We start from the raw sequence: 27,873 nt of genomic DNA, 5'->3' as shown, positions 1-27,873 counted from the left end.
GAGAGGCTTCAGGGAGGAGGTGGCGTTTGCATGGCCTTGAAGGTTATGTAGCTAGCACTTCCCTTTCCTCTAAGTGTTATTGTCAGACCATAGAGATGGGAAGTATCTGGACTTGAGTCTCACTCAGCCTCTAGGTAGCTCATTTAATTCAACCCCCATTTGCAAATGTGGGGATTCCTCATCTGCAAATGGGGGTTGAACTAAATGTTTGGTAGGAACTTTTCAGTTTCCAAAGCTCAGTGATATTGTGAGTAAACTGTGGTCTCTGGAATTTCATGGAAATCTTATTTGTTCCTTCATAATGTGCAAAAAGTAAATTCATTGATTTAGTTGAATATCACAGAGCATCTTAGAACTAATTTGTCCTTAAAACACTATAGTAACAATATTTTTCAGAGATGTAGTTTAACATACTTAGTGAATTTTGTTATACAGTAGAGATTATAAGGATTATTGAAGTAGATAACCATTCTGACTGAGACATATAGATTCCCAAACCTATCTGATACATCAGTATCAGAATGGAATCATGGTAATAAAAATTAGCTTTTAATAAGTGCATGGCTTATTTTCTCTCTTTATGGATTAGCTTTTCTTTAGTTACTAGAGCCCCCATGCACGAAATTCGTGCAAGAGTAGGCCTTCCTTCCCCCGGCTGCCGGCACCAGCTTCCCTCTGGCACCCGGGACCTGGGCTGGCTTCCCTCTGGCCCTGGCTTTGTTCGGAAGGACATCTGGAATGATGTCCAGAAGGACGTCCGGTCTAATTAGCATATTACCCTTTTATTATTATAGATAAGAGCAGTAATCATCATCAATCTAGAAGCTGCATTTAGCCTCAGGATTGGCCTTGATTCAATTCTGATTGGAAATAACATATTAGAAAAAGAATTGGTCTTGTTTTTGGCACATTTAAGTTGTATATGCCATGGTTGAGTGGAGGCCAGAAAAAAGTTTAGAGTCTAAACACGATATAAAGAAAACACCTTTTAAAAATATCTGCCACAAAAGTATTCTGCAGCACTGCCGAGTGTGGCTTCCCACGGGCTCCTTCTCACACCTGAGAAGCTACTACGTTTGCTTCCTTTGAAGTGGTGCCAGTTAAACATGTGAGTGATGGGATAAGTCAAGGCCAGGGCCATTTCAAATGGCAAAAAGGCAAAATTGAACTTTGATTCTTTTTTTCTTACATAAAATAACATCAACAAAAAACATACCTGAACTATGTACAACATCACATCTATTTTGTCTTCAGTTGTGCTTGACCAAGGAGGTTGTGCATTTGCAACTAAATTTTTTCTTTTAATAACCTAACAGTTTACTATCCTTAACATTGTCACTATCAACACTAAAAAGCATTTCAGTATCTGTGTGCACATTGCATTAAATATCTAGTTACACATCTTAAAATATATATTTTTTTTTGCTAGAGAGGAAAGGATAGGGAAAGAGAGCTAGACGCATTAATGATGAGAGAGACTCATTGATTGGCTGCCTCCTTCATGCCCCACAATGGGGCTTGAGCCCACAACCCCAGGCATGTACTCTGATGGGGAATCAAACTGTGACCTCCTGGTTCGTGGGTCAATGCTCAACCACTGAGCCACACCAGCCTGGCTACTAAGAATGTGCATGTATGTATGCTGTCAGTTAAGGCTCTCTTAATGTCAGTTTTCTTTGCATAATGCCTTGAAATAAAGACTAATGAAGTTCTTCAGATTGATGCTGCTTATATAAACTTAGTAAAGCCTAGCTTTACTAAGTAAATAGGAGTGCACATTCTTCAGTGGACAGTAGTTGGCCAGGCCAGTCTCTAAGGAAAACAGCAACTCTAGTACTACACACAACCTCCCAGGACACCTGGGGTAGAAAAATCGGCTGTTCAGGAATGGGAAAACATCTTGCGTGGGGGCGTGGGGCCTGGTTCACCAAAATTCTAGTTTTTACATAAAGGAAAGGTCATTTTTCTGCCAGAAAATTTTCCAGATATATGAAAATAAAAGTCTTCCCCAATCTTAGTAGGTCAAGTGGAAATGAAATATAACTTCTTGGGATCTCATTCCTTCTATACATATATATGGTATACATGGATTTCATTCAGAGTGTATGTGTCAGATGAACTAACCCTGTGTGGTAGGATTTGGAATATCGCTGTCTTGGTATTTTGCTTCTACTGTCTTTCACTGATGATATCAGATCCTAAGTCAGGCTGTTGAGAGATGCATAAAACATTGTCATTTCACAGTATAAGTTAATTAAATACACTAGAAGTTATTTTCCAAGTTTTCTCTTTTTTCAAAATCTATTGCATGGATGATACAGATTTGCTATAATTTGTAAGCTTAATTTTTTCTCATTTAAATAACTTCACGACCTTTCAAGGTACATTTTTCTAGAATCAAAAGACATTTGGGCATAAATATAGAATATGTAGCATATTTGGATAGAATAGAGATTTATTAATTTGTTACAAATATTTATTGAACCCATTCTACAGAATGAATAAAACCCCTAAGAAAAAAATCATCTGAAGCTCTTTTACTGGAAGTAAGTATTTATATTACATAAGTGAGAATTGGTAGTTCAGAGTCAATGTATAATAATTGAGTTTGAAATCTTTGAAAATCCTGGTTTCACAGCAAAATTACCTTTTTCAGTTAATAGAGAGAGAACATGGATTAAAATGGACACATATGAATGTTGTGATAGACTACCTGTGCAATTTTATGAAACTTGGAAAGCCTAGATTAACTCTGCTGACCTCACTGAGAAATTTTGTATGACACAGCCCACAGCAAACAAACAAAATAAACTTGCAACACATAGAATGAGATTGAGCTTTGGAACTGGGCAGACATAGATTTGAATCCCAGTTCATTCTTTATATGCTAGGTGATCTTGGCCAAGGTACTTAGTAGTATCCGTGGGCCTCAGTTTCTGATTCTGTAGAGATTATATGAGCCTTACAGGGTTATTGCTAGAATTAGAAGAACATGCAAAGCTCATAGTGTGGTGTCTGGCACATAGTAACTATTGTTAGAACTGGGGTCTAGGCAAGCCTCAGAGCATGGGAACGATAGAGGAAGTGAGACTACCTTTGGGCCAAGGTGATCAAGCCTAGGTCCTGGTGATTCCCATACTTCACAACTCATTCAGTGATTCCTGGTGGTAGCGTGTGGGCTTCACCTCCCTCCTTGGCGTACTGCAGGCAGATGTGAGATGGACTTGGAGTGGGATGTTGAGCTGAGTGCATGTGCCCCTCAGGTTGCATTGACTCCTTTGAGGCTCCAGGCTATACTCTGGCTCCAGAATACCTGGTGTTGCTGTGACAGTCAGTGAGTAAATATAGACTGGTGTTTGTATTGGAAGTACTTTCCCCTGTCAGCTATCTATATTGCAAATATTTCCCCTCTCTGTAGCTCGTCTTTTAATCTTTGTAACAGGATCTTTTATAGAGTAAAAGTTTTAAATTTTGATGTTCAATTTATTGATTTTTTTTCTTTTATGGATTATGCCTTTCTATTATGTCTTACAACTCTTCATCAAGCCCTAGATGTCAAAGATTTTCTCCACATTGTCTTCTAAAACTTTTCTGGTTTTATGTTTTACATTTAAATCTGTGATCATTTTTGTGAGTTATGTTTTGTTAAGGCATGTGGTTTAGGTTGTGGTAATCAGAATTCTACAATGGCTCACAAGACCCTTCCCCCGGTGTGCTGTGCTCTTGAGGGTGGGCAAGACCAGTAAATATGAGATTATCCTGGATGGGCCGGACCTAATCCAACGAGCCTTCTGAAAGAGGGTGAAGTGTTGGAGAGATGCTCTCCTACAGGCCTGTAAAAAAGCAAACGGCCATGTTGAGAAGGGAGGGTCCACTTGGCAAGGACCTGCGGTGGTCTTGTGGTCTTTAGGAGGTGAGAGTGACCCTGTCTGACAGTCAGCAAGAAAATGGAGACCTTCGTTCTAAAACCTTAAGGAACTGAATTCTACCAACAACTTGGAAGAGAACCCTGAGCCTCAGATGAGCTCCTAGCTCCAGCTGCCACCTTGATTCCTGCCAGGAGAGACTGTGAGCAGAGGACCCAGCTAACCCATGTGAGACCCGTGGACACTACAAAATTTGTGTTGCTTTAAACCATTCCATTTTTGGTGATCTGTTATGCAGCAGTACAGATTTTGGCTTCCTAGGGTGGGGTGATGCTCCTGTGCTTATGTAGATGAGGTTTCTGATGATTGGGGCTTACACCTGCATGTGAGGTGAAGAGGTAACACACACACTACCAGGCAGGTGGCCGGTGGATTGCCTTCTGGATGTGGAGGCTCCTGAGGCCCTGCTTGCTCTTCTGATTCTAGGTTCTTACTCACTGTTTTGGTCTCTGGGGACAAACCCAGCTGCGGCCTCCTCCCTCGGCACCAGGAGGTGAAGAGCTGACTAGCCCAGCTGGCGTCCTCCTCTAGTTAGTCACCGAGCCATGCAGAGGAGAGCTCTCCAAATCGGTTAATAGCTTACTCTTACTTTTGAGCCAGTAACCCCAATGTTTGTATATTTATTCCTTTAAACTTATACACATGTGTGGTTGTTAACAAAGCTCTATAATATAAAACATAGAAAAAAATGAAATTTTAAAAGACTTTGGAGAAAAAGATTAGAAAGTTTAATATAAAACTGTGGAGACAGTAATACGATGGGTGATTGCCAGGGGTTAGGGGGAGAGAGGGATGAGTAGGTGAGACACAGAGGATTTTTAGGGCGGTGAAACTATTTTGTATGATACTTCAGTGGTGGATACATGTCCTTATATATTTGTCAAAACCCATAGAATGTACAACACAAAGTGTCAACCCTAATCTGTGAGTTTTGGGTGACGTGTCAATACAGGCTCATCAGTTGTAACAGATGCACTACTTTGGTGCAGATGTTGACAGTGAAGGAAGCTCTGGGTGTGTAGGGGCAAGGGGTACGAACTGCTCCATTTTTCTGTGAACCTAAAATTGCTCTAAAAATTAAAGACTATCAAAAGAACTGAATTTATACTAATAAAAGGGTAATATGATAATTAGACTGGACATCTTCCGGACATCCTTCTGGACGTCCTTCTGGACAAAGCCACGGTGGCGGGGACCGAGGCAGAGGTGGTTAGGGGTGACCAGGCTGGCAGGGGAGGGCAGTTAGGGGTGACCAGGCTGGCAGGGGAGGGCAGTTAGGGGTGACCAGGCAGGCAGGCAGAGTAGTTGGGGTGATCAGGCAAGCAGACAGGTGAGCGGTTAGGAGGCAGCAGATCTGGATTGCGAGAGGGATGTCTGACGGCTGTTGGACATCCCCTGAGGAGTCCTGGAATGGAGAGGGTGCAGGCCGGGCTGAAGGACCCCCTTCCCCCCGCTCCTGTGCATGAATTTCTAGTATAATATAAAATCTATATATGAAATTTACCTCCCCCGCCCCCTCCTCCCCCCATTTTAACTCACTCTGGAGACTGAATATATCCTGTGGGTATGCAAGACAACAACTGCTCCATTTTTTAATAAAGTAAGAAATAAAATTTTTGTCCTGTGATATGGGTTGGCACTGGTGTCTTCACTTGGTCCATTTTTTAGACATTCATGTTTCTGCAGGTATGATAAGGGAAAGGTGGAAGGATTTCACCATGCAGAGGGGTGAGAGAGGCATCTTTACTTTCTGTGTATTTCAATATGAGCTGTTACGTATCCCGTGTGGTTAAAAGAATTGATGGATTAAATTCAAACATAGTGTAATCTTTACAGTACTGTAATTTACAATGACATAAGTACTAGTTTTTAAAATCTGCTATATAAGGTTTGCTGTTTTTCTTGTGGAAAGTGCTATAAAGTACTCTTGAACTTGAGTGTCAGTTATGGGATTATCTTTATCAAAAAGAGAAAGGCTCCAAATCCGTTGACCTTTTCTTTGATGGCAAGTGGCTACCAAAAGCATCCTATCCAGAAAATATTTAAAAAGCTCTCCCCAAGTAAAACACACTCTGCCACATCAAGGTAAAGTGACATTTGCAGAAAAACCCTCACTCCTTTGAAGGAGTTTTATGAAGAAAGCATTATGAAAATAGTTGTTTGGAAATAGTTCTAGAACTATAAACTTTTTTCTAAAATTGATCTAAATCCATAAAAATTTGTGTATTTCAAAGCAAATTTTGTAACCTAATAGGGTGTTTAAATTTTTGTTAAAAATATAAAATATATTTAGTATAAAATATATTTGTTAAAATATAAGAAAACAGGGCATATATCAGTTTAAAGATAAATTGATAGATTCAGGGAAGTTGGATATTTTCTAGCCAAAATTTCAGTTGAAATTTCTGTATAATTGATAGGATTAAACCATGGTTGTCATCTAATCTAATAAAAGAGAAACATGCAAATTGACCGCGACTCTGCCACAACCCAAGCCACGCCCAGCAGCCAATCAGAGTGACTATAGGCAAATTAACCCAACCAAGATTGCAGCGGGCAGCCACGGAGCTGGAGCAAGCAGGAGGCTTGGTTGCCCCGCCAATGGAGGAAGCCAAGCTTCCCGTCTGCCCTGGCTGGCTGTGGCCTCTGCTCAAGGCAACAAAGTTTCAATTATAGAAGATAAATAAATCCCAGATACCTGCTTCCAGCCAGCCTCAACTGGGAGTTGGGTGGCTGGGGGCCATGGTCAGCCTACAAACAGCCATCAGCCCCTCATCCAGGATGGCCACACCCTCATGGGGTGAGGGTCCCTGCTGGGGGGCTTGGCCAGCCTGCAAACAGCCATCAGCCCCTCATCCAGAATGGCCAGGCACCCCAGCAGGACCACTCACCCTGAAGGGGCTGTGGCCAGCCTGCAAACAGCCATCAGCCCCTCACCCAGTCTGGCCAGGCACCCCAGCAGTAACCCCCTCCCTCACCCAGGCTGGCCAGGCACCCCAGCGGGAACCCCACCTTGAAGGGGGTGTGGCCAGTCTGAAAATGGCCCTCAGCCCCTCACCCAGGCTAGTCAGGCACCCCAGCAGCACCCCCACCCTGATCGGGGACACCCTTCAGGGCAAACCAGCCAGTCCCCACCCATGCACCAGGCCTCTATCCTATCTAATAATAGACAAACGGGGTAATTAACCGTACCTCCGACAAGCTTCCCATTGGCTAATCAGGGAGATATGCAAATTAACTGCCAACCAAGATGGTGGCAAGCAGGAGGCTTGCTTGCTCCAGTGATGGAGGAAGCCAAGGTTCCCCGCCTGCCTTGCCGGCCTCTGAGCTGCAGTCTAAGCAACTATGTTGCAATTATAGAAGCTAAACAAAACCCAGAAACCTGCTTTCAGCCGTCAGAGCTGGAGCGAGCAGGACCAAAACAATGTTGCAATTATAGAATCCAAACAAACCCTAGATTCCTGCTTTCAGCAGCCAAGGACTCAGGCCGGAGCCAGCCTCAGAGCTAAAGTAGGCTCTCAGCTCCAGTGACAGCCATAGAACGTAAATAAATCCCAGAATAAAAGGAAAAAAGAAAAAAAGAAAAAAAGGAGAGGTTGGGAGCTTCAGTTGCCCGCCAGCCTGAAAACGGCCCTGAGCCCCTCACCCAGACTGGCCAGGCACCCCAGTGGGGACCCCCACCCTGAAGGGGGTGTGACGAGCTTCAAACAGCCATCATTCCCTCATCCAGGCTGGCCAGGCACCCCAGTGGGGACCACCACCCTGAAGGGGGTGTGACCAGCTTCAAACAGCCATCAGCCTGTCATCCAGGCTGGCCAGGCACCCAAGCGGGACCCCACCCTGATCCGGATCACCCTTCAGGGCAAACCAGCCGGCCCCCACCTGTGCACCAGGCCTCTATCCTATATAGTTAACAGGGTAATATGCAAACTCACACTTAGAGCAGAAAGACTGGGAATGACTGGTCACTATGACACACACTGACCACCAGGGGGCAGATGCTCAATGCAGGAGCTGCTCTCTGGTGGTCAGTGCGCTTCCACATGGGGAGCTCTGCTCAGCCACAAGCCAGGCTGATGGCTGCCAGTACAGCGGTGGTGGTGGGCGCCTCTCCTGCCTCCTCAGCAGCGCTAAGGATGTTTGACTGCAGCTTAGGTCTGCTCCCTGCTGGCAAGTGGGCATCCCCCAAGGGCTGCCGGGCTGCCAGAGGGATGTCTGATTGCCATCTTAGGCCCAATCCCCTAGGGAGCAGGCCTAAGCCAGCAAGTGGTCACCCCTGAGGGGTCCCAGACTGCAAGAGGGCACAGGCCGGGCTGAGGGACCCCCTACCCCCGAGTGCACAAATTTTTGTGCACTGGGCCTCTAGTCCTATATAATAAAAGGGTAATATGCAAATTGACCCTAACAGCAGAACGACGGGAATAACTGGTCACTATGACACACACTGACCACCAGGGGGCAGACGCTCAATGCAGGAGCTTCCCCCTGGTGGTCAGTGTGCTCCCACAGGGGGAGCTCTGCTCAGCCACAAGCCAGGCTGATGGCTGCCAGTATCGCGGTGGTGGTGGGAGCCTCTCCCGCCTCCTCAGCAGCACTAAGGATGTCCGACTGCAGCTAGGCCTGCTCCCCGCTGGCAAGTGGACATCCCCCGAGAGCCCCCGGGCTTCCTGAGGGATGTCTGACTGCCAGCTTAGGCCCACTCCCCTGGGGAGTGGGCCTAAGCCAGCAGGTGGTCATCCCCTGAGGGGTCCCAGACTGCAAGAGGGCACAGGCCGGGCTGAGGGACCCCCCCCCCCTGCCCCAGTGCACAAATCTTTGTGCACTGGGCCTCTAGTAATTTAATAAACACGACCAGTGATACACTTCTGCCATTTGCATCTTACATTCAACCATGTGTTGTGTGAGTGGTGAGGGTGGGGATTCAAAATTAAATAGACAAATTGCTGTATCACAAATACAGAACATTAATAATCCAATGAAATTTATTATTCATTTATTTTTGGGTTAATCCTCACAGGATATTTTTCTATTGATTAAGGTAGAGTGCAAGAGGGAGGGAAAGACAGAAACATAATGTGAGAAAAACACATCGATTGGTTGCCTCCTGCACGTGCCCTGACCAGAGCACTGGCCAGGGAGGAGCCTGCAACCAAGGTATGTGCCCTTGACTGGAATCAGACCCAGGGCCCCCTGGTCCGCAGGCTGACACTATCTACTGAGCCAAACTGGCTAGGGCCAATTAAATTTATTAGATTTCATTTTTAGAGGGCTTTCTCATATTAGGGTTAAGAGAATGACTTTGCATTAGATTTTTAATGATCTGAGCCTTACAATAGTTTTGGAAACAGGCAAAAAAATAACTCTTCTTCTCATTTCATGGGAGAAGGAGATGGAAGCTCAGAGAGATGGCATGGCATTGCCCAACAACATAAAGCTTAGTAAGTGGCAGAGTGAGGATAAGAAAAGAAGTAGGACTGGTGATTCCTGGTCCATTATCTCAGTGGAGAAGATGAATGAATTTGTTAGAGAGGAGAGAGACTTAGCATAGGAAGGAATAGATATGATTTTATAGTTTCTGATTTTTATATACTATTTAAGCCTAGGAAAATATTTTGTGTTAGTTTTAATTATAAGCTTACCTCGAAATTACTCAAAAGAAGCTAGGACATGTGACATGCTTCCAAACATAGGTCATACCATGCTTAGTTAGTGTTGGGTGATGGAATCCACTTTTTTGTACTCTGTCCTTTCTTTTATGCCCACAGATATGCTTTTGTATCTGCTTTCACCTTAAACAAAGTATGATTAATACTTTATTTGTTAGAGTATTAAGAGTATATTTTCCAAAATATCATAATTTTTTTCCTATAAGGTATTTTATTTTTAAAAATTATTATTTTTAAAATATATTTTTATTGATTTCAGAGAGGAAGGGAGAGGGTGAGAGAGATAGAAACATCAATGATGAGAGAAAATCATTGATCGGCTGCCTCCTGGAGGCCTCCTATTGGGGATCAAGCCCACAACCCAGGCATGTGCCCTTGACAGGACTCACCCGGGACCCTTACAGTCCACGGGCCGATGCTCTATCCACTGAGCCAAACCAGTTAAAGCCCTATAAGGTCTTTTATAACAGCCTATGGCTTCAACCTGTGTTTTTTTTTAAATATCATTTATTCATTTATTTATTCATTCAAACAAGTGCTAACCGTGGGCTGCTATCATCTCTGAAGATACAGAGATGATAAGGCACAATATCAGGAGCTTCTTCGTCTAGTAAAGATAAACGTAACCAAATGCATTTCTGCTAAAAATACATGCAATAATAGAAGCAAGCATCAGGGATTCACAGGGCCCCCGTGTAGAAGATAATACTGCCTTTGGGCTCAAAAGTGGCTTCTTAAAGAGGTGGTGTCTGAGCATGATTTTTGAGGGATAATAAGAATTTTTTTGGCAAAAAGGTGTGACATTTTTTGCTCTTACCTACAAATGCTAACCTACTTCTATTTCTTAGACATTGTGTGTGTGGGGGTACTTACCTTTGTTACCAAATTATTACTTCACTAGGGGCCCGGTGCACGAAATTCGTGCACTGGGTGTGTGTGTGGGGGGGAGTGTCCCTCAGCCCAGCCTGCCCCCTCTCACATACTGGGAGCCCTCAGGCGTTGACCCCCATCACCCTCCAATCGCAGGATCGGTCCCTTGCCCAGGCCTGACGCCTCTGCCAGAGGTGTCAGGCTTGGACAGGGGACTCCCATCTCCCCCTGATCACTGGCTCTGGCCCCCGCCCAGGCCTGAGGCCTCTGGCCCAGGAATCATGCCTGGGCAGGGGACCCCATCTCCCTCTGATTGCTTGCTCCACCCCCCGCCCAAGCCTGACGCCTCTGACCCAGGCTTCAGGCCTGGGCAAGGGGCCCATCATATCCCCCCAATCCCCGGCTCCGCCCCCCACCCAGGCCTGATGCCTCGGCCAGAGGAGTTGACCCTCATCACCCTCCGATCACCAATCACCGGATCGGCCCCTTGACCAGGCCTGAGGCCTCCGGCAGAGGTGTCAGGCCTGGGCAGGGGACCCCCAGCTCCCCGCGGTTGCAGGCTCCGCCCCTGCCCCTGCAGGACGCCTCTGGCTGAGGTGTCCGGCCCGGGCAGCGGGGACCCGCAGCTGCAGTGGCCCCGCGATCGTGGGCTTCGCTTTAGGCCCAGGCAAGGGACCCCTAGCTCCCAGGACTGCCAGCTTCGACCGTGCCCAGCTCCCATCGCTGGCTCCACCCCTACTTCCTGCTATCACTGGCCAGGGCGGCAAAGGCGCCTGATTCTCTGATCATGGCTGGGGGGCAGGGCAAAGGCGGCCCCAGGGCCGCCTTTGCCCTGCCCCCCAGCTCTTAGCTCCCCCCTGGGTTTCCGATCACTGCCAGTGGCAGGGGGCTTCTTCCTGCTTTCCCTTTCGCCTCCCTGCATTGTGCCTATATATGCAAATTAACCGCCATCTTGTTGGCAGTTAACTGCCAATCTTAGTTGGCAGTTAATTTGCATATAGCCCTGATTAGCCAATGAAAAGGGTATCGTCGTACGCCAATTACCATTTTTCTGTTTTATTAGATAGGATATGAATTGTTCAAATATCAAGTTTCTCAAAGCTCACACAAGTTAGACTCTTTAGATTAAATATAATTTGGAAATTCTTGGACTGTTTACCATTATACTAAGTTGTGACTGTGGCTGGAACCTTTTTTTTTCTTGTAAATAATGACATTATATTTGAATATTTCAGAAATGTTTGATTTTATTTTGCTATGTTTGAAACATTTTGAAAGACTTTTAAAAAAGGTGTACTAGTATTCTTGGACTCAAAATTCACTTCAGGTTGCTTTAGAAGAAAAAGTCTATAAAATATGATTAATCTGTAATACAGAGGTCCAACAATTCCCCAAATATTATACTATTTAGATGAGAGAAAAAGCTACCAGCACTTGCATGTGTTTCTTACTTTATTATACATAGTATAATGCAAAGGCACTTCTCTATTATATGAATGAATGTAATTATGCTTTTATTTTTAACAATATAGGAATGACATTTACTCTTAAAAATCACAGGATCATCTTAGTTCCTTTTGTTTAAAAACACTTGTTTGTAAGGTAGATTGAAATTTTTTTTATTAATTTAGCTCATTTTGAAATATTTTGCTTACATATCCATCTGTTGTGTGCCTTAAGATTGAAATGTGGGTCAAATTACAACTTGAATTTAGCTTTACAAAGAAAATAAGTGTGCCATCTTTAAGAACTGCATTCTAAATTTTAAGCACAATAGATCAAAGTACATCTTATTTAAATAAATAGTCTGGAAAAGAAGTCTCAATTATTTTTCCCCAAACCTGTCTTAAAACAGTCACTGTTCTCAATATAAAATGTGAGGTGTAGCTTTATTGTTTTAAAGAAAGATGAAAAGTAGTTTAACAATTTTAATGATTTTGCTTTCAGATTATGGGAATTCTTCTTTGGGGACAGCTCTGTTTGACTTGTATGTGACATTATTTTTATTTCTTTAGGCTATGATTAAAAGCTTCATGGATGTCTACCAGCTTGCAAGCACCAGAATTGCAACCTTAGAGAAGGAAATGACATCGCATCGAAGTCACATTGCAACCTTGAAATCAGAACTTCACACAGCTTGTTTACGTGAAAATGAAAGTTTACAATCAGTAAGTCCTACAAAATTGTCTTCTCCCCCCCATAATTTCTTTATTGATTAAGTTATTACATATGTGTCCTTATCCCCACTTGTCTTCTTTGGATCTTGAGTCACATCTGCATTCATGTATTCATTGCTCTTAAGATAACTTGCCAATACATAGTATTTAGGGTAAATGATCAATCAAGCACTATAAAATTATTAGTGTGTAGAAAATTATGAAGCAAGAAAAGCAATTTATTTTCCATTGTATCATGTATAAAGATGTACATATTATTATCAATGCTAAAGCACTACATCAAGATTCCTTTGTGTTTGGCAGTGCAGCTGACAGTTGGATTTGGCAGTGTGCATAGTGAAAGCTTACAACTGTCTGAAGATTCAGTGTGTCCCATTAAGACAGAATATTATTAATTATGCGTATAACCAAAATGGTAATTAGAACATGTGATTATTCTCTGTAGAAAACTAGATATCCATAATATATGCCTAGCTAAAATTCATGTTGTGATTCATCTATATGATTAAAATTCAGTTCCAGCAGTCATTTTATGTTTTTAAATTTTAGCCCATGATGAAATTTGGGCTCATTTAAAACTAAACAAAATTTCCTACATTTGAAATATGTGTTTGGAGAATATAAAAAAATGAAAGCTTGTGAAATAAGGGAATGAAATAAACATTTAAACTTTTTTCTCAAAAGGCAGATATGTCAACAGTGATAGAGTGTACCCAATAATTGCAATATCTTTTTCCCCTTTTTGGTTTGATTAGAATAAATCAGGGTAACTTGTAAGTAAAAACAGTGTCAATCTGCCATTCAGCTGTTGACCCATTTCATTTCAACAGAAAAAGAGTTTAGCATTAAAGCAAATGGATGCACAGCTAGGTTTTGGTTCTTCAGCTCCTTGAGGGTCTTAGTTCAAATGTCAGCATCCCAATAAAGCCTTAAAGATCATGGGTATTTATAACTGTAACCACCAGTCTTCCCTCACCCCAAACTCTATCTCACTCTTGCCCTAGCTCACCTATCTACCTTCCATCTTCCTTGATTTATATTTTTCACTATAGCACTTATCATCAGCTGACATGTAGCATATTTTATTTATTTGCTTTATTACCTATTTGCTTCCTACCCTCAGTACAATATAAGTTCCATATAGGTAAGCAATTTTGGGTCTTTTCCTCACTGCTGTGAAGTTACTCTAGTGCCAAGAACAGTTTGGCCCACAGTAGGTGATCAACAAATATTTATTGACTGAAAAATATTGGTAATGTAGCCACTAAATAAACAGACCTGCTATTTGGGACCTGAGATATGAGTTTAATTGGGTTCAGTTTTTAAAGTGACTTTCTTGATGAAACAGTAGTAATTTTAACATCCACCAAGAGAAATTAAAATGAAGAGGAAACTTAAACATTTTTTAAAATAAATATTTGGAATTTATTCTAACCTTTCTCTGAAACATACATTTTTTTTCCTGCTAGCTCTCTGACCTCCTTGGTTAATATTATATTATACTGTTGGGGCTAAAGCCTTTTCAGGGTCCGTGATGTTTGTGCTAATATCTGAAGACTGGAGAGGAGTGATCTGGGGGTGGAAGAGAGTAGTGTTCCAGATCAGGAGGAGGAGTGTGGGAGCATCTACAAGGACTCTGTGATGGGAAGAAGAAACTGAGAAAGACTAGTGTGGCTGGAATAAAGAGAACAAAGGCAAGCGTGTCTGCGATAAGGAGGGACTAGAGAGAAGGGAAAGGTCAGACTTTGTCTTTGTTTTAAGAGCAAAGGAAAAGTTATTGTAAAACTTTAAAGAAGGAGTGATGTGCTCAGATTTGCTTTTTTAAAAAGATCACTTTGGCCCTGGTATGAAGAAACAATTGGATGGGAAGAACATGAGCAGGGGTGTGTCAGACAATTTTAGGATTTTTGCTTTTGGAAATAGATCAATGATCTTATTTACTAAGAGAAAAGCAATGCAACAGGAGGGAATATTGTTGGTTTAAGTATGTTGATTTTGAGGAACTTTTGAGACATCAAACTGGGGATGTCAAGAAGGCTGCTTGCTGTGGAATTCAAGCAAGATGCCACATGGATATATAAATTTTAAGTCATTGTCATATGGATGGGACTTGCAGCTGTTAGCAAGAATGAGACGATATAGAGACAGTTTATGAAGTAAGAAGAGAAAAGGGCCCAAGAATGAAACTTGAAAACTCCAGCATATAGTGCTTGAGTAGAAGAGGATGAGGCTGCAAAGGAGGCTATGAAGAGGTAAGAAGACTATACAGTGGAATACTATGCAGCTGTAAAAAAGAAAGAACTCTTACAATTTGCAACAGCATGGATGGACCTAGAGAGCATTATGCTAACTAAGCGAAATAAGCCAGTCAGAGAAAGATAAGTATCCTATGATCTCATGCATATGTGGAATATAATGAACAACATAAACCAATGAACAAAAATAGACCCAGGAATATAGAAACATCAAACAGACTGTCAAACCCCAGAGGGAAGGCAGGGGAGGGTTGGGGTGGGAGAAGAGATCAACCAATGAACTCATATGCATATATGCATAACCCATAGACATAGACCAGTGATGGCGAACCTATGACACGCGAACTCATTTTTTTGGCTGATTTTTCTTTGTTAAATGGCATTCAAATATATAAAGTAAATATCAAAAATATAAATCTTTGTTTTACTATGGTTGCAAATATCAAAAAATTTCTATATGTGACACGGCACCAGAGTTAAGTTAGGGTTTTTCAAAATGCTGACACGCCGAGCTCAAAAGGTTCGCCATCACTGACATAGACAATAGGGTGGTGAAGGCCTGGGGAGTGGAGGAAGGTGGGAGAGGTCAATGGGGGCAAAAGGGGACATATGTAATACTCTCAACAATAAAGATTTTTTAAAAAGCAATTTCTCACCCACTGATGTTATGTTTCAAATCTGTAATATCAGAAATCCAGTAAATGCCTTAAACAGTTGAGTTAAATATTACAGTGGACTTTTTAATTTGCTGCACTGATGTAGCAAGAATATTAAATTTATTCAACCATGAACGATTCTTTGATTATCATACACCTCAACTGCTCTGTTATGTATGACCACAAGAAGAATAAAGATAACTTAAAATGGAAAAAAAAGAGCTAAGAAGAAACTCCAGAATGTATGTATGATGCCATGAGATTATAGTATTTTAAGCAGAGTGATGTGTCAATTGTCTAATATTCTGTTGAAAATCAAAGGAAATGAGGATTGAAAATGGCCTTTCAGTTTAATATATGGAGACCTTTGGTAACCTTAGCAAAGACTCTTTCAATAAGAGGTGGATAAATAAGTGCAAGTTGACCAAAAACCCCACTGCGTTTAACCAAGCGTCTCAAGGATTTCGCTGTTAGGTGTGAGACGTAGGAATGGTGTGTTCAGAGGTTTCAGGGAACTCAGTTTAAAGATGGGAGTGACTTTGCGTATTTCAATATCTTAAATTTAGATCTCCGGAAATATGGTTTTGGCCCTGATCACTGTACTGTCCATTTTAATAATTATCCATTTTCAGTTATTATCTTTTCACATTCCGGCTTTCTTTTGACTGGTGTTTGTATAATATATATTTTTCCATTCTTTTCTTTAATTTATGTTTTATATTTACAGTGGGTCTTTTTTTAAAGAGAGGCAGGGAGGAGGGAGAGAGAGAGAAACATCAATTGGTTGCCTCCCTCACATACTTTGGCCAGGATTGAGCCTGCAACCGAAGTACGTGCCTTTAACCATGAATCTGACCCATGACCCTTTGGTTTGAGGGCCAATGCTCCAACCACTGAGCAATCCAGCTAGGGCTTACAGTGGGTCTCTTATAGAAAGGTACAGTTTGGCTTTGTTTTATTGTTCTATTTGACATCATAGGATTTTAATTGGATTGGTAGGCCATTTACATTAATATAATTATTGGCATTTTTGTTTTTCTGTCTACATTTTATTTGTTCTGTGGGTTTGAAGTTGATAAGACAATCTCTGCCCTTGTGGATTCATCTTCCAGTAAGGGAAGCAGTCATATAAGCAGTCATAAAAATAGGGTTGTATAAAGTCTTCGGGAACATAGATGAGGGAGCAGTTCGTTCTGCATAGCATTGTCAGAAGAAAGTATTGAGAGTATGAAATGTTTGTGGGAGTTTTTGAAAAATGTATAACAACTTGACATTTTGTTTAGGGGGAAGAACAATTAAATCTTGTTTTATTTTGTTTTGAGGAACAAACCTTATGAATAGTGCATATGTTTACTTAATAATATTATATAATGAGTTTTCTATATAATAGAAAAATGTGTTGTTACTTTAGTTCCATTCTCCCTCTCAGTTAAAGACATCTAACTCACCGAAACAGCCTGTACCCACTGGAGTCCAAGACTGCTTACCTTCATATGTTCCCAATCTGTTGTACCATCCAGTCCTGCTTTTTACTCTATAATCTGATTTGATTCTACCTCTGACCATTTTGCTTTTAGTGTTCTTGTTCGGCCTCTCTAGTACTGTTATTTTGGCCATTCTCAAAATTCCTTTACTGGGCTTCCCATGAACTAGCTTCATCCAGTACCCACCCCCACCTCTCATTGCCTTCTGCTCTCAACAAGACTTGAGAGTCAGGCAGGTCTGGGTGTGCTTTCTGGCAGTTATTGATCATCCATACAACACTCTAAGCATCAATGTCTGTATTGATAACATATGGTTGAAGTTGCCTACATTGCGAGATTGTTATGAGGCCTAAACAAAGACATTGTCTGTAATAAAATTAGGAGCTCAATAAGTAATAGCTCTCTTCTCTACAAACAAAAAATTCTGATAGTTACATATATTTACTACAGCTAAGCTATAGTAAGACATATATGTAACTATGAGGTCATCTTTTTATGAGTAGGCAAAAGAGCTAAAACAACACTTAAATCAGTGCTTTTAGCACATATTAAATACCCCATTAATGTTAGTTGTTGTTATCACTTATTTAATGAACTGAGAACAGTCCGTATATGCTCATTAGTATCTTTTTCAGCCATTTCACTGGATAAAAATAAAAAATAAATATTCAGTAGTAATAAAAAACTTAATATATTGTGATGTTGCAGTGATAGAGATTGATCATATTGTAGACGTGAACCATCACCTATAAAGACTGTATCCCTTTTTAGGTGACATTTTCACTTTTTTGTTCAGCAAGATGTAATAATAATGCTGGAGTTCATCTAAGAATTCCTGTCAGTTGTATACTTGCCAGTACTTTAACATTTTCAGTATGTTGGTCTTTGACCCATTAACTTAGGGCTGCTCTAGAGCTTTTATCTTGTGTAATAGTAACCAGAAAGGGCTTTTGAGTCCCATACAACCCAGTAGAGAACAGTACAGCAGTCAGAACCAATTACTTGTGGGTGTTCGGATGCCGGCATACCCACAGCTGTGGAGAAACATATGATATTTCAATCTGTGAAACACAGAATGCCAAACCCAAATACTTTGCAGTGAGTTATGATGCTGCAAGCTACAGTATTGCTTTGCCTCATTACCACTGTATGTTTAAGCAGTGTGTTTTTAGTTCTATAGTACTTTATTTATGAGAAAGTAATAAATTACAAATCAGAGGAGCATTTTGGTTAGTATCTTTGCTAGGGAGATATCTTTGTACCATTATGTCAGATTTGATTGTTGTCAGTGATATTATATTGTTAACGAAGGTGAAAGAATTAGATATTTTGGTTTAGTTTCGATAAAACAAAAAGTAAGATTCCCTGCCCTGGCTAGGTAGCTCAGTTGGTTAGAGCATCGTCCGATACTCCAAAGTGGTGGGTTCTGTTTGATCCCAGGTCAGGGCACAGAATCAACCAATGAATGCACAAATAAATGGAACAGCAAATTGATCCCCTCTCTCCCTAAAATAAATAAATCAATAAATAAAAATTAAAGAAAAGTAAGATTCCCCTTTGAAGTTCTCAAATAATATTGTGTCATATTTATTTTTATTACATTTTCTTGAGAGAGGAAGGATTGCTTGTCAGTATTAGTATTGTGTAAAGAAACTGATAGAATTTAAGGTAAGTTGCTTTCATGAACTTTCAAGTGCTTTGTCTCAGTTGATTCCTGATGTTTATTATTGAGGTTTTTAGCCCTTTAAGAAAAATAACTTTTTTTTTAATGAGTCATAAGCTGACTTAGTTTGTTGAGTGAGGCTGCAGTTTAGTGGTATAAAGTACAGATTATCAAGTCTCACTTACAGGTTTTTAACTAGAACCCAATTAGATTAGAACCTAAGGCCTCTAATTTTTTTTTTGTTGCCTGTGAGACTTTTCTATGGGACTGCAATGTGGACTAAGACAAATCTCTACCATCGTGGTACTTTGAGTACAGTGAGAACACAACTATTACACAAATAATTAAAAGAATGATATTCAAGTGGAATCATGGAGTGCTGTGAGAGCATATAACTGGGGGACCTAACTTAGGCTTAGGGTGGTCTACTTGAGAAATTGAAATCTTAGTTGAGAAAATGAAGATTAAATAGGAACTGACAAGAGAAAGCGTGGAATGCTCAAGGAATGAAAATGTCTGTATGATTGGGGAAGAGAGAATTAGGTGGAGAATTGTTGGAGGGGAGACTGGAGGAGGAGGAGGGGCTAGGTCGGTGTGCCCTACACTCTGTGATTCTCAGCTCTGTGAGGAACTCTGAGATGTTTCTTTTCTTTTTTTTTTAAAAATATATATTTTATTGATTTTTTACAGAGAGGAAGGGAGAGAGAGAGAGAGTTAGAAACATCGATGAGAGAGAATCGATCAGCTGCCTCCTGCACATCTCCTACTGGGGGTATGCCCGCAACCCAGGTACATGCCCTTGACCGGAATCGAACCTGGGACCTTTCAGTCTGCAGGCCGACGCTCTATCCACTGAGCCAAACCGGTTTCGGCAACTCTGAGATGTTTCTGACAAGTGCATTGTAAACATCTACTCCCTTTGCTTTATTTGTTTACTTTTCTCAAATGCAAATCTTATTTTTTTCCTATTTATCTTCAAAATTCACTGACATGTGCTGCCATAATAACATCTGTTTTACCCATTTGCTTAGATGTTCATTAAATTCTCCCATATTTTTATTATGGCCTCCAGCTCTGGCCTTTGGAGTTAAATAAGGGAAACATAAAAAATCAAAAGGTGGGACAGCCCAGTCAACATGCAGATATTTTCCTTGGTCCTTGACACACCTACCCAAACTTTTAAAAGTTTCTCATAGTCCAGAAACTCAAGCTTTTTTGCATAATTAACAGAGGCTTAGAGGTAATAATGTATATTTCATTGGCCTCACACCTTCCTTCTAGCCTTTTAATTTTTGTATGATGAAGTTTAAGAGGATGAATGATGTCTGGATATGAATGATGTCAGTGACTATAGGGGCATGATATTATAGATTTCATACTTATATGAAATTATAATATAACTAGAGGCCCAGTGCACAAATTCGTGCACGGGTGGGGTCCCTCGGCCTGGCTGGTGATCGGGTGATCAGGGCCAGCCGGGGAGAGGGACTGCAGAAGGTTGGCCTGCTGTTGGAGGTTGGCTATGGTAGCGCACTGACTACCAGAGGGCAGCTCTTGCATGAGCGTCTCTCCCTTGGATGGTCAATGCGTGTCATAGCGACCAGTCAACTGGTCATTCAGTTGACTGGTTGTAACAGTCACTTAGGCTTTTATATATATAGATTATCTACTTATATAAAAACCCTGGGTGGTGTTCATCACGACCAGAAGAACCGCGACCAAGCAGAAGGAAGTCAGTCCTGCAGGGGTTGTCTTGGCAACGGCTGCACCCTCCCCCAAGCTGTTTCTCGGAGGTGTTTCCTGTAAGGGCGGGGTTTGAGGCAGGAACCCACCCTGGTAGCGTGGAGTCAGATCTTTATAAAGTGTGCTGCGCCAGCATAGCCAAGGGTGAACCTGAGTGGGGGTGGCTGAAAGGCTTAGAAAAGACAGACAAGAAAATGAAAGCTGGGTCTTGGTGGGACGCTCCTTTTCTGAGAGACAGCGACCACACCCACAGCCATGCCTTTATTTTATAGCAGATGCTACGAGGCAAAGTAAGGGCGTGACCAAGATGTTTACAACATTCTCCTGGGTTTCAATCCTACTCAACTACATGCACCTGAACTCTATCAAGCCTACATCACTCAGGCACATGGGGCCACATGTTCGGACCATAGGTTCAAGCTTACAGCTACAGCTGTTGGCTATAATTGTGCAGGGAGGGCCCTGCCCTCCAAGCTGGGACTTGCACGTGGCAATGAGAGGACTGTGCCCTCTCATCAGTCCAAGGCTTGAACCTGTCCAAAACACTATATCGGCTCCCCACAATAAAGTTTTAATTCTGTTTCTTTGTTACTAATGTTGTGGCCCCACCCCATAACAAAGAAACAATTTCCGGAGGATGAGGCCCAGGAATCAGGATTTTGAAAGATTCCCAGGTGATTCTAATGTGCAGCCAAGGTTGAGAACCACTGCTATAGATAATATTAAAATAAATATCTAAACGTGCAATTCTTTGTCCAAAAAATGAGCATGTTCAAACATTAAATGAAGAAAATTTGGATATACTTGATGGAGATTTTCACACATATTTGAGTGATGATTCCATTGATTCCACAGATGATGTTGAAAAGGAAAATTTCCCCATTGAATTTCTTAATAGTATTACTCCTTCGGGAATGCTGTGTCATAAATTAAAATTGAAAGTGGGTGCAATCATCATGCTATTGAGAAATCTTAATAGTAAATGGGGTCTTTGTAATGGTACCAGATTTATTATCAAAAGATTACAACCTAACATTATCGAAGCTGAAGTATTAACAGGATCTGTAGAGGGAGAGGCTGTTCTGATTCCAAGAATTAATTTGTCCCCATCTGACACTGGCCTCCCATTTAAATTGATTCGATGACGGTTTCCCATGATGCCAGCATTTGTGATGACTATTGATAAATCACAAGGACAAACTCTAGACAAAGTAGGCTTATTCCTACCTGAACCCGTTTTTGCACATGGTCAGTTATATGTTGCTTTCTCTCGAGTTTGAAGAGCATGTGATGTTACAGTTAAAATTCTAAGTACTTCATCACAAGGGAAATTAGTCAAGCACTCTGAAAGTGTTTTCACTCTTAATGTGGTGTACAGGGAGATATTAGAATAAGTTTAATCACTTTATCAGTCATTGTTTGTATCACTGTTGTTTTTATATCATGTTTTGTTGTTTTCATATTATGTTTTTGTCGTTTTTATATCATGCCTCTGTTGTTGTTATATCCTTTTGTTACTTTTATTAATAAATTTATATATGATTTTCATATACATTTTACTAATTTCCTTTCATCTCTCACACTTCTATTATAGAGAAAGGGCAAATAGCAATATTAAAATATCTCTGCTAATTAATTCCCTTTTTAAAAAAAATATATTTTATTGATTTTTTTACAGAGAGGAAGGGAGAGGGATAGAGAGTTAGAAACATCGATGAGAGAGAAACATCGATCAGCTGCCTCCTGCACACTCCCCACTGGGGATGTGCCCGAAACCAAGGTACATGCCCTTGACCGGAATCGAACCAGGGACCCTTGAGTCCACATGCCAATGCTCTATCCACTGAACCAAACCAGTTAGGGCAATTAATTCCCTTTTAATGTGCATGAATTTCATGCACCTGGCTACTAGTATTATTTATATAATATAGAAACATTTTAAATTAGATATATACATTTATATAAAAATATAATATACAGGGTGGGGCAAAAGTAGTTTACAGTTGTGAGTACATGAAACAGTTTATTCTTGTATTATTTATTAATTATTACATTATTTTCCATATGAACAACTGTAAACCTGCATTTGCCCCACCCTGTATTTATATAATTCTATTCTTCAGTGAAGACATATTACAAGGGTGGAGCAAGGAGAGGCCAGGATGAAAATGTCGAACTCTGATCATTGTAATCAATTGGTAATTAAGTTGTAGGAAATATAGATGGTAATTCGGCATCAATGCTTTAATTATTTTCATCAGTTATTCTAGGAGTGGCAGCAACTACTATGCTTCTGAGTGTCCCTCCTGCTACTTTATCCTTCTCACTAAATTGAGCTCTTTGAGGGCTTTAGTTGCCTGCTGAATTTTCAGAAGTCTCCAGTTTTCTAGACACCTCAAACTCACTGAGGTCCCAACTGAACACATTATCCAACGTTACCCTTCCCCATTTTTCCAAGTTCTTTGTTCCATACATTCCCTATTTCTGACACAACTATCCCCCTTGCAGCCCACGAAAACCTCTTAACATTTGTTCTACTTTCCCTCTACCATCAATATTTAATCAATTGCTAAGTGGTATTGTTTCTACTACCACAGATTTCTTAGACTCATTCTCTTCTCTTTACCCTTGTGGTCACATTAGGCTTTCCTTGAGGTATAGTATTTTCTTGTTTTTTTCAATGAGTTTCCCCATATCTACATTTTCCCCTTCCACCCTGTCTGCTACTTTAATGCCAGAGTTATCTTTCCAACATATAGATACGGTTAGGCCATAACATGGCTCAAACACATTTTTAGCTCTGCACTTTCTTCCTGACATTCAGGCATGTTCTGAATCCATCTGTTTTTTTAAGTTCATCTCACAGTTGCCAGAAGAACCCTTTGGTAAGCTCATTTATCACTGTACTTATCTGTCTGAGCACTATGTAGTAGTCCGACTTACATAATCAATTAGTTGTGTATGTATTACCATATTAGGATTCATTAAAAAAATCCATTATAGTGATCTGACTTCAATAAATGCTGGTTGATTAGAATTGAAATTAATTGGAAGAATATTCCTTTAATAATATTTGTTTAAACACAGTTGTTATGGAACATATATATTGCACAAATCATAGGTCCTCCCAAATTTTTCTTACACAAATTTTCTTAAATTAATTCCCATCAAATGATATTTCATATATTTCTCTAGCAATCACTTAATTAGAATGTATATAATAATATACACATTATTATACCAATATAAAATTTTAAGTTAAAGTTTAAAATAATCTACATTAAATATTTTTCTCCTCTTCACTATTTTCCTTAAAAAACAAAGCAAAAAACCCCCAAAACACCAAAGACAAAAATTATTTATAATAAGAAGAATATTCTTTTCAGCATACAACTTAAATAATTTTAAACTTCGTTAGATTTTTTTCGGACCCCTGCCTCGGTATGTTTACCCACATAGACATAAAATGACCAGTATAATAACTTTTATTCACATGATAGGCACTCTGTAAATGTCTATAACAATTGTATATACAAATTAAAAGTAGTTATGCCCTGGCCTTGCAAAAAGTAAGAGTATGTGAGGTTTATTTCAGAAATAGAAGTCTAATTTACATAAATCAGTAGAAAGCGTATTTTCAAAAATGTATTTCCCTGAACATTAACCTCACACAATATAAAACAATTAACTCAAAATGGATCAAAGATCTAACTGGGAGTCCTAAAATTCTTAATAAAAAACCTAGAAATAAATCCTCACAAGCTTGGTTTTGGTCCAGTGGATTCTTATATAAGACACCAAACGCATGAGTGACAAAAGAAAAAAGTAGATAATTTGGACTTTATCAAAATTAAGAACTTTTGTGTATTAAAAAAACCCTATAAAAATGAGAGAAAATATTTATAATCAGTTATCTGATTAGGGTCTAATATGTAAAGAAAACTTTTGTCTCAACAACAAAAAGACAATATAACCTAATTTTTAAAATGGGCAAAGAACTTGAATAGATACTTCTCAAAATAAGACAACCAGATGATCTACAGACATGTAGAGATGCTCAACATCATTAGCCAGTATGGAAATGCAAGTCAAAACCAAAATAAGATACCACTTCACACCTACTAGGAATGCCATGAAGAAGAAGAAAAAAGAGAGAAAAATAGGGAAAGTTTATACTATAGTAGCACTGTTCACAATAGCCAAAAGATTGAAACAACCCAAATGTCCATACATTGTGGATAAACAACTGTGGTCTATCCAGACCATGCAATATTACTCAGCCATAAAAGGAGTGAAGTATTGATCCATGTTACAACATGGATGCCCTTTAAAAACTTCATGATAAATGAAAGAAGCCAGACTCAAATGATCCCATTTATATGGAATATGCAGAATAGGCATATTCTGCCTCCATAGAGTTAGAAAGCAGGTTAGTTAGTTGTTGATGGGGGTGGGGTGGGGGTGGGAATGGAGAATGACTGTGTAATGGGTATGGGATTTCCTTTTTCGTGATGGAAAAGTTCTAGAGCTAAGATAGTTGTGATGGTTGTACAACAGTGTGAATATTGCTGATGCAAATGAATTGTACACTTTAAAGATATTAAACTGGTAAATTTTATGTTGTGTGTTTTTATGACATTCAAAAATATTTCTTTTGGTTCTTGGGTGGTAGGGGATTTGCAGCTATATTGTTGCTTATACAGAATGGCAATCTGCTATATTAGGAAGTGGCATGACAGAGAATCAGAGAAAACCTGGGTTCTAGAACAATCTTTGTTATCAACTCACCACAAAACTTTAGGAAATAAATCACACAATCTGCTTGGACTTGGTTTTTTCTGGCTGTAAAATGAAGGGTTTAAACTAGATGAAATCTAAATTCACTTTCAGCTCCAAAATTCTTTGATTGACCTTACAAATACCGATTTTGAATATGTACTTAATTTCTAACCATGTTTTGTTTTGTTCTTGCTTCACTTTACAACAATATGGTTCTGAGTTTATAATAACATAATTATATTTTGAATTTGGTAATATTCAACAACAATAATCCATTTACAAATATATAGGAGTTAACTAAATTTCATAATAACTTGTAACTAGTTAGTCAAAAGTCCCCAAAGTAATCTGAAAATGTATTAGCGTATTTGTAAGGAGTATTCCCTTTTTTTATGCAAAGATTTTTTTGATATTTAATATGTTAGGAATGTGAACTTTTAACTCGTCAAACTATTGAAACATATTTGAAAATTATAGTAATTTGATTAAAATGCTGCCTATAAGGCAAAAGGTTTAGTTAATAGAATCCATATGTAATTAAAATGCAGAACTAAATGTAATCAGACTCCAGTGACTAGTGCCTTCATATTGATAGTTTTACTATGGCCTCTGGGGTTGAAAGTTTAAATGTTATAGAATGCAACAACACTGCAGAAAACAACTTCACCTGGCAATTTAGCTGTTTTAAAGACATCAATCCAATTGTTTGATAAAATGTGACTATCACAGTCTAGATTTTCATCATTTTAGAAATATCTTCCCCTGGCAGGTGGTTGGAGCACATGCCTGGTGGGCTGGTGGGGAACCGCACTCTCCCGCAGTTATATAAACAGCCAGCGATGAAGGTCCCTTCTAGGAGCCAAGCCATGGCCTTCTTTCTTCCTTCTTTTAAATAACGGAGTTGCTTAATTTGGGTGAATTCATTTGAATCATGTGAAAGTTATAGACACAACACTATGTACCAAGCCACAAAAAAAGTAAAAAAAAAAATTTCCTGAACTTAAAAAAAATTATTTTCTCTGGACAGTTTTAAGAGTCGACATCCTGTGTTAGAGTTCTCTAATCATCACCAGCACAATTTACAATCAGAACACACAGAGAGCCAGTTTCGACCAGCTCATCTGTTGATCTTGGCAGAGACCCTTCATCTCACTGTGTGCAGCTGCCACTGGGGATTTGGGGGACTCAGCGAGAGCCAGAGGAGGGTGGGATGGGAGGCTGGTCAAGGCATGAACACATAGGCCTGCTTCATTTCAACGGTTGTGTGTTGCTTAAAAAAAAAAAGTAGTCTTTTTATTTTACTGCTCCCCCCTTCTTTTTAACCTGAAATTAAACGAGGACCGCTCACAAGCCACTGCGCTCCAGGCATAAGGAATTGTAATGTCTGGCTTCCAGAAACTGTCCCGTCAAAATGTGCTTCTGATTAGGTGGCTTAATTACAGCTGTGAAAACAATGTTGATTTAGGCCTCGAGATTCCAGGGCATGTCAGCCGTTATTAGCTAACCTTGGACTGAATCCACCATTTTAAAACTCGTACCACTAAAGTCACCCAGCTTGACAACTTTTTATGTAGGCAGAAAATTTGCCAGAAGCAACACATTTTTATGCAAAATATTGTTCGATGCACAGTTTCAACCACAGCAGCATGAGTGGCCTTTAAAGAGATAGTTAACTTTGCACTTTATCAAGAACAAGGAAGTTCTGTTTGTAAAAACAGCAAGTTTTGAACAGTATTTTTAAAGAGTTGACTGACATAAGAATTAATTTTAATTCCTTTAATTCAGTTTTATTTCAAGTCTAGCATGTTGGTTTAACCACCCCATTTTATTACACCTAAATTTTCCTGACAGTTTCATTTGCTGTTAGGAAATAAAATTGCAATTTTTTTTTCAACATGGGAAATAATGGCTAGTTTTAAAAACATTATGTTTGAAACTTCCCTTGCCTCAAGCTGGTTCAGACACAACCTCAGTTTACTTTTGGAAGGAAACGAACCTCATTAAATCGTTTGAAATATTTTAATATAATATAAGTGTGTTTTTTCATAGTGTGAAAGTTTATTAGACTCATGTATTATACCTGCAGGGGAAGTAAAAGTCTTAATAATTATATGGTTTCAATACTTTGGAATTTTCAATACAATTGTCACTGATATCGTAAATATTATAATTACATATTTAAAGTAGTTCCAGTTCTATTGTATTTAGATGTCTAAAACTCCTCTTATATGCTGTGAATGTTTTTTATTTGTCAATATTTTTAAAAAGTGGATATTAAATAGGAAGCAATACCAAAAGAATAAGTGGGCAGCTGAACAATAAACATAAAGAGTCATATAATTCTCATAATAATTTTGGAAGAAACTTTTTCTTGAAAATTCATGATTTATGCCAAACCAAATACCCACGAGAGAGCTAAATGATTTCTTTAAAATGAAATCTCCCACACCCAAGACATTAAATCCAACAAAGTGGGTGGTCACAGCACATCATTTTCTCCTAGTCAGACTCATTGACCAGTTAACGGACTCACTCTGAACCGTGTGTGGACAAGGAAACTTTTGTTCAAGTTGAATTAAGAGTTCATACATAGGTAATTAATTGTGAGGAATGGATGTGTGAATAGTTGTGTTGATGATATAGGATGTGTGTAT

The 27,873-nt window shown here is 39.8% G+C and overlaps 1 protein-coding gene across 2 annotated transcripts in view; it reads left to right on the top strand.

Annotated features, from left to right (window-relative positions):
• The window catches only part of CCDC171 (coiled-coil domain containing 171), a 264,220-nt gene that overhangs the window by 203,714 nt on the left and 32,633 nt on the right, over positions 1-27,873 (top strand). For both annotated transcript variants that reach the window (XM_059656616.1, XM_059656615.1), the window contains one exon: positions 12,478-12,630. In XM_059656616.1, coding sequence (XP_059512599.1) covers positions 12,478-12,630 — 153 coding nt within the window. The remainder of the gene's footprint in view (positions 1-12,477; positions 12,631-27,873) is intronic.

Source organism: Myotis daubentonii, chromosome 11, assembly GCF_963259705.1.
Source record: "Myotis daubentonii chromosome 11, mMyoDau2.1, whole genome shotgun sequence".
NCBI lineage: Eukaryota > Metazoa > Chordata > Mammalia > Chiroptera > Vespertilionidae > Myotis > Myotis daubentonii.
This window is presented reverse-complemented; position numbering and strand designations above follow the sequence as displayed.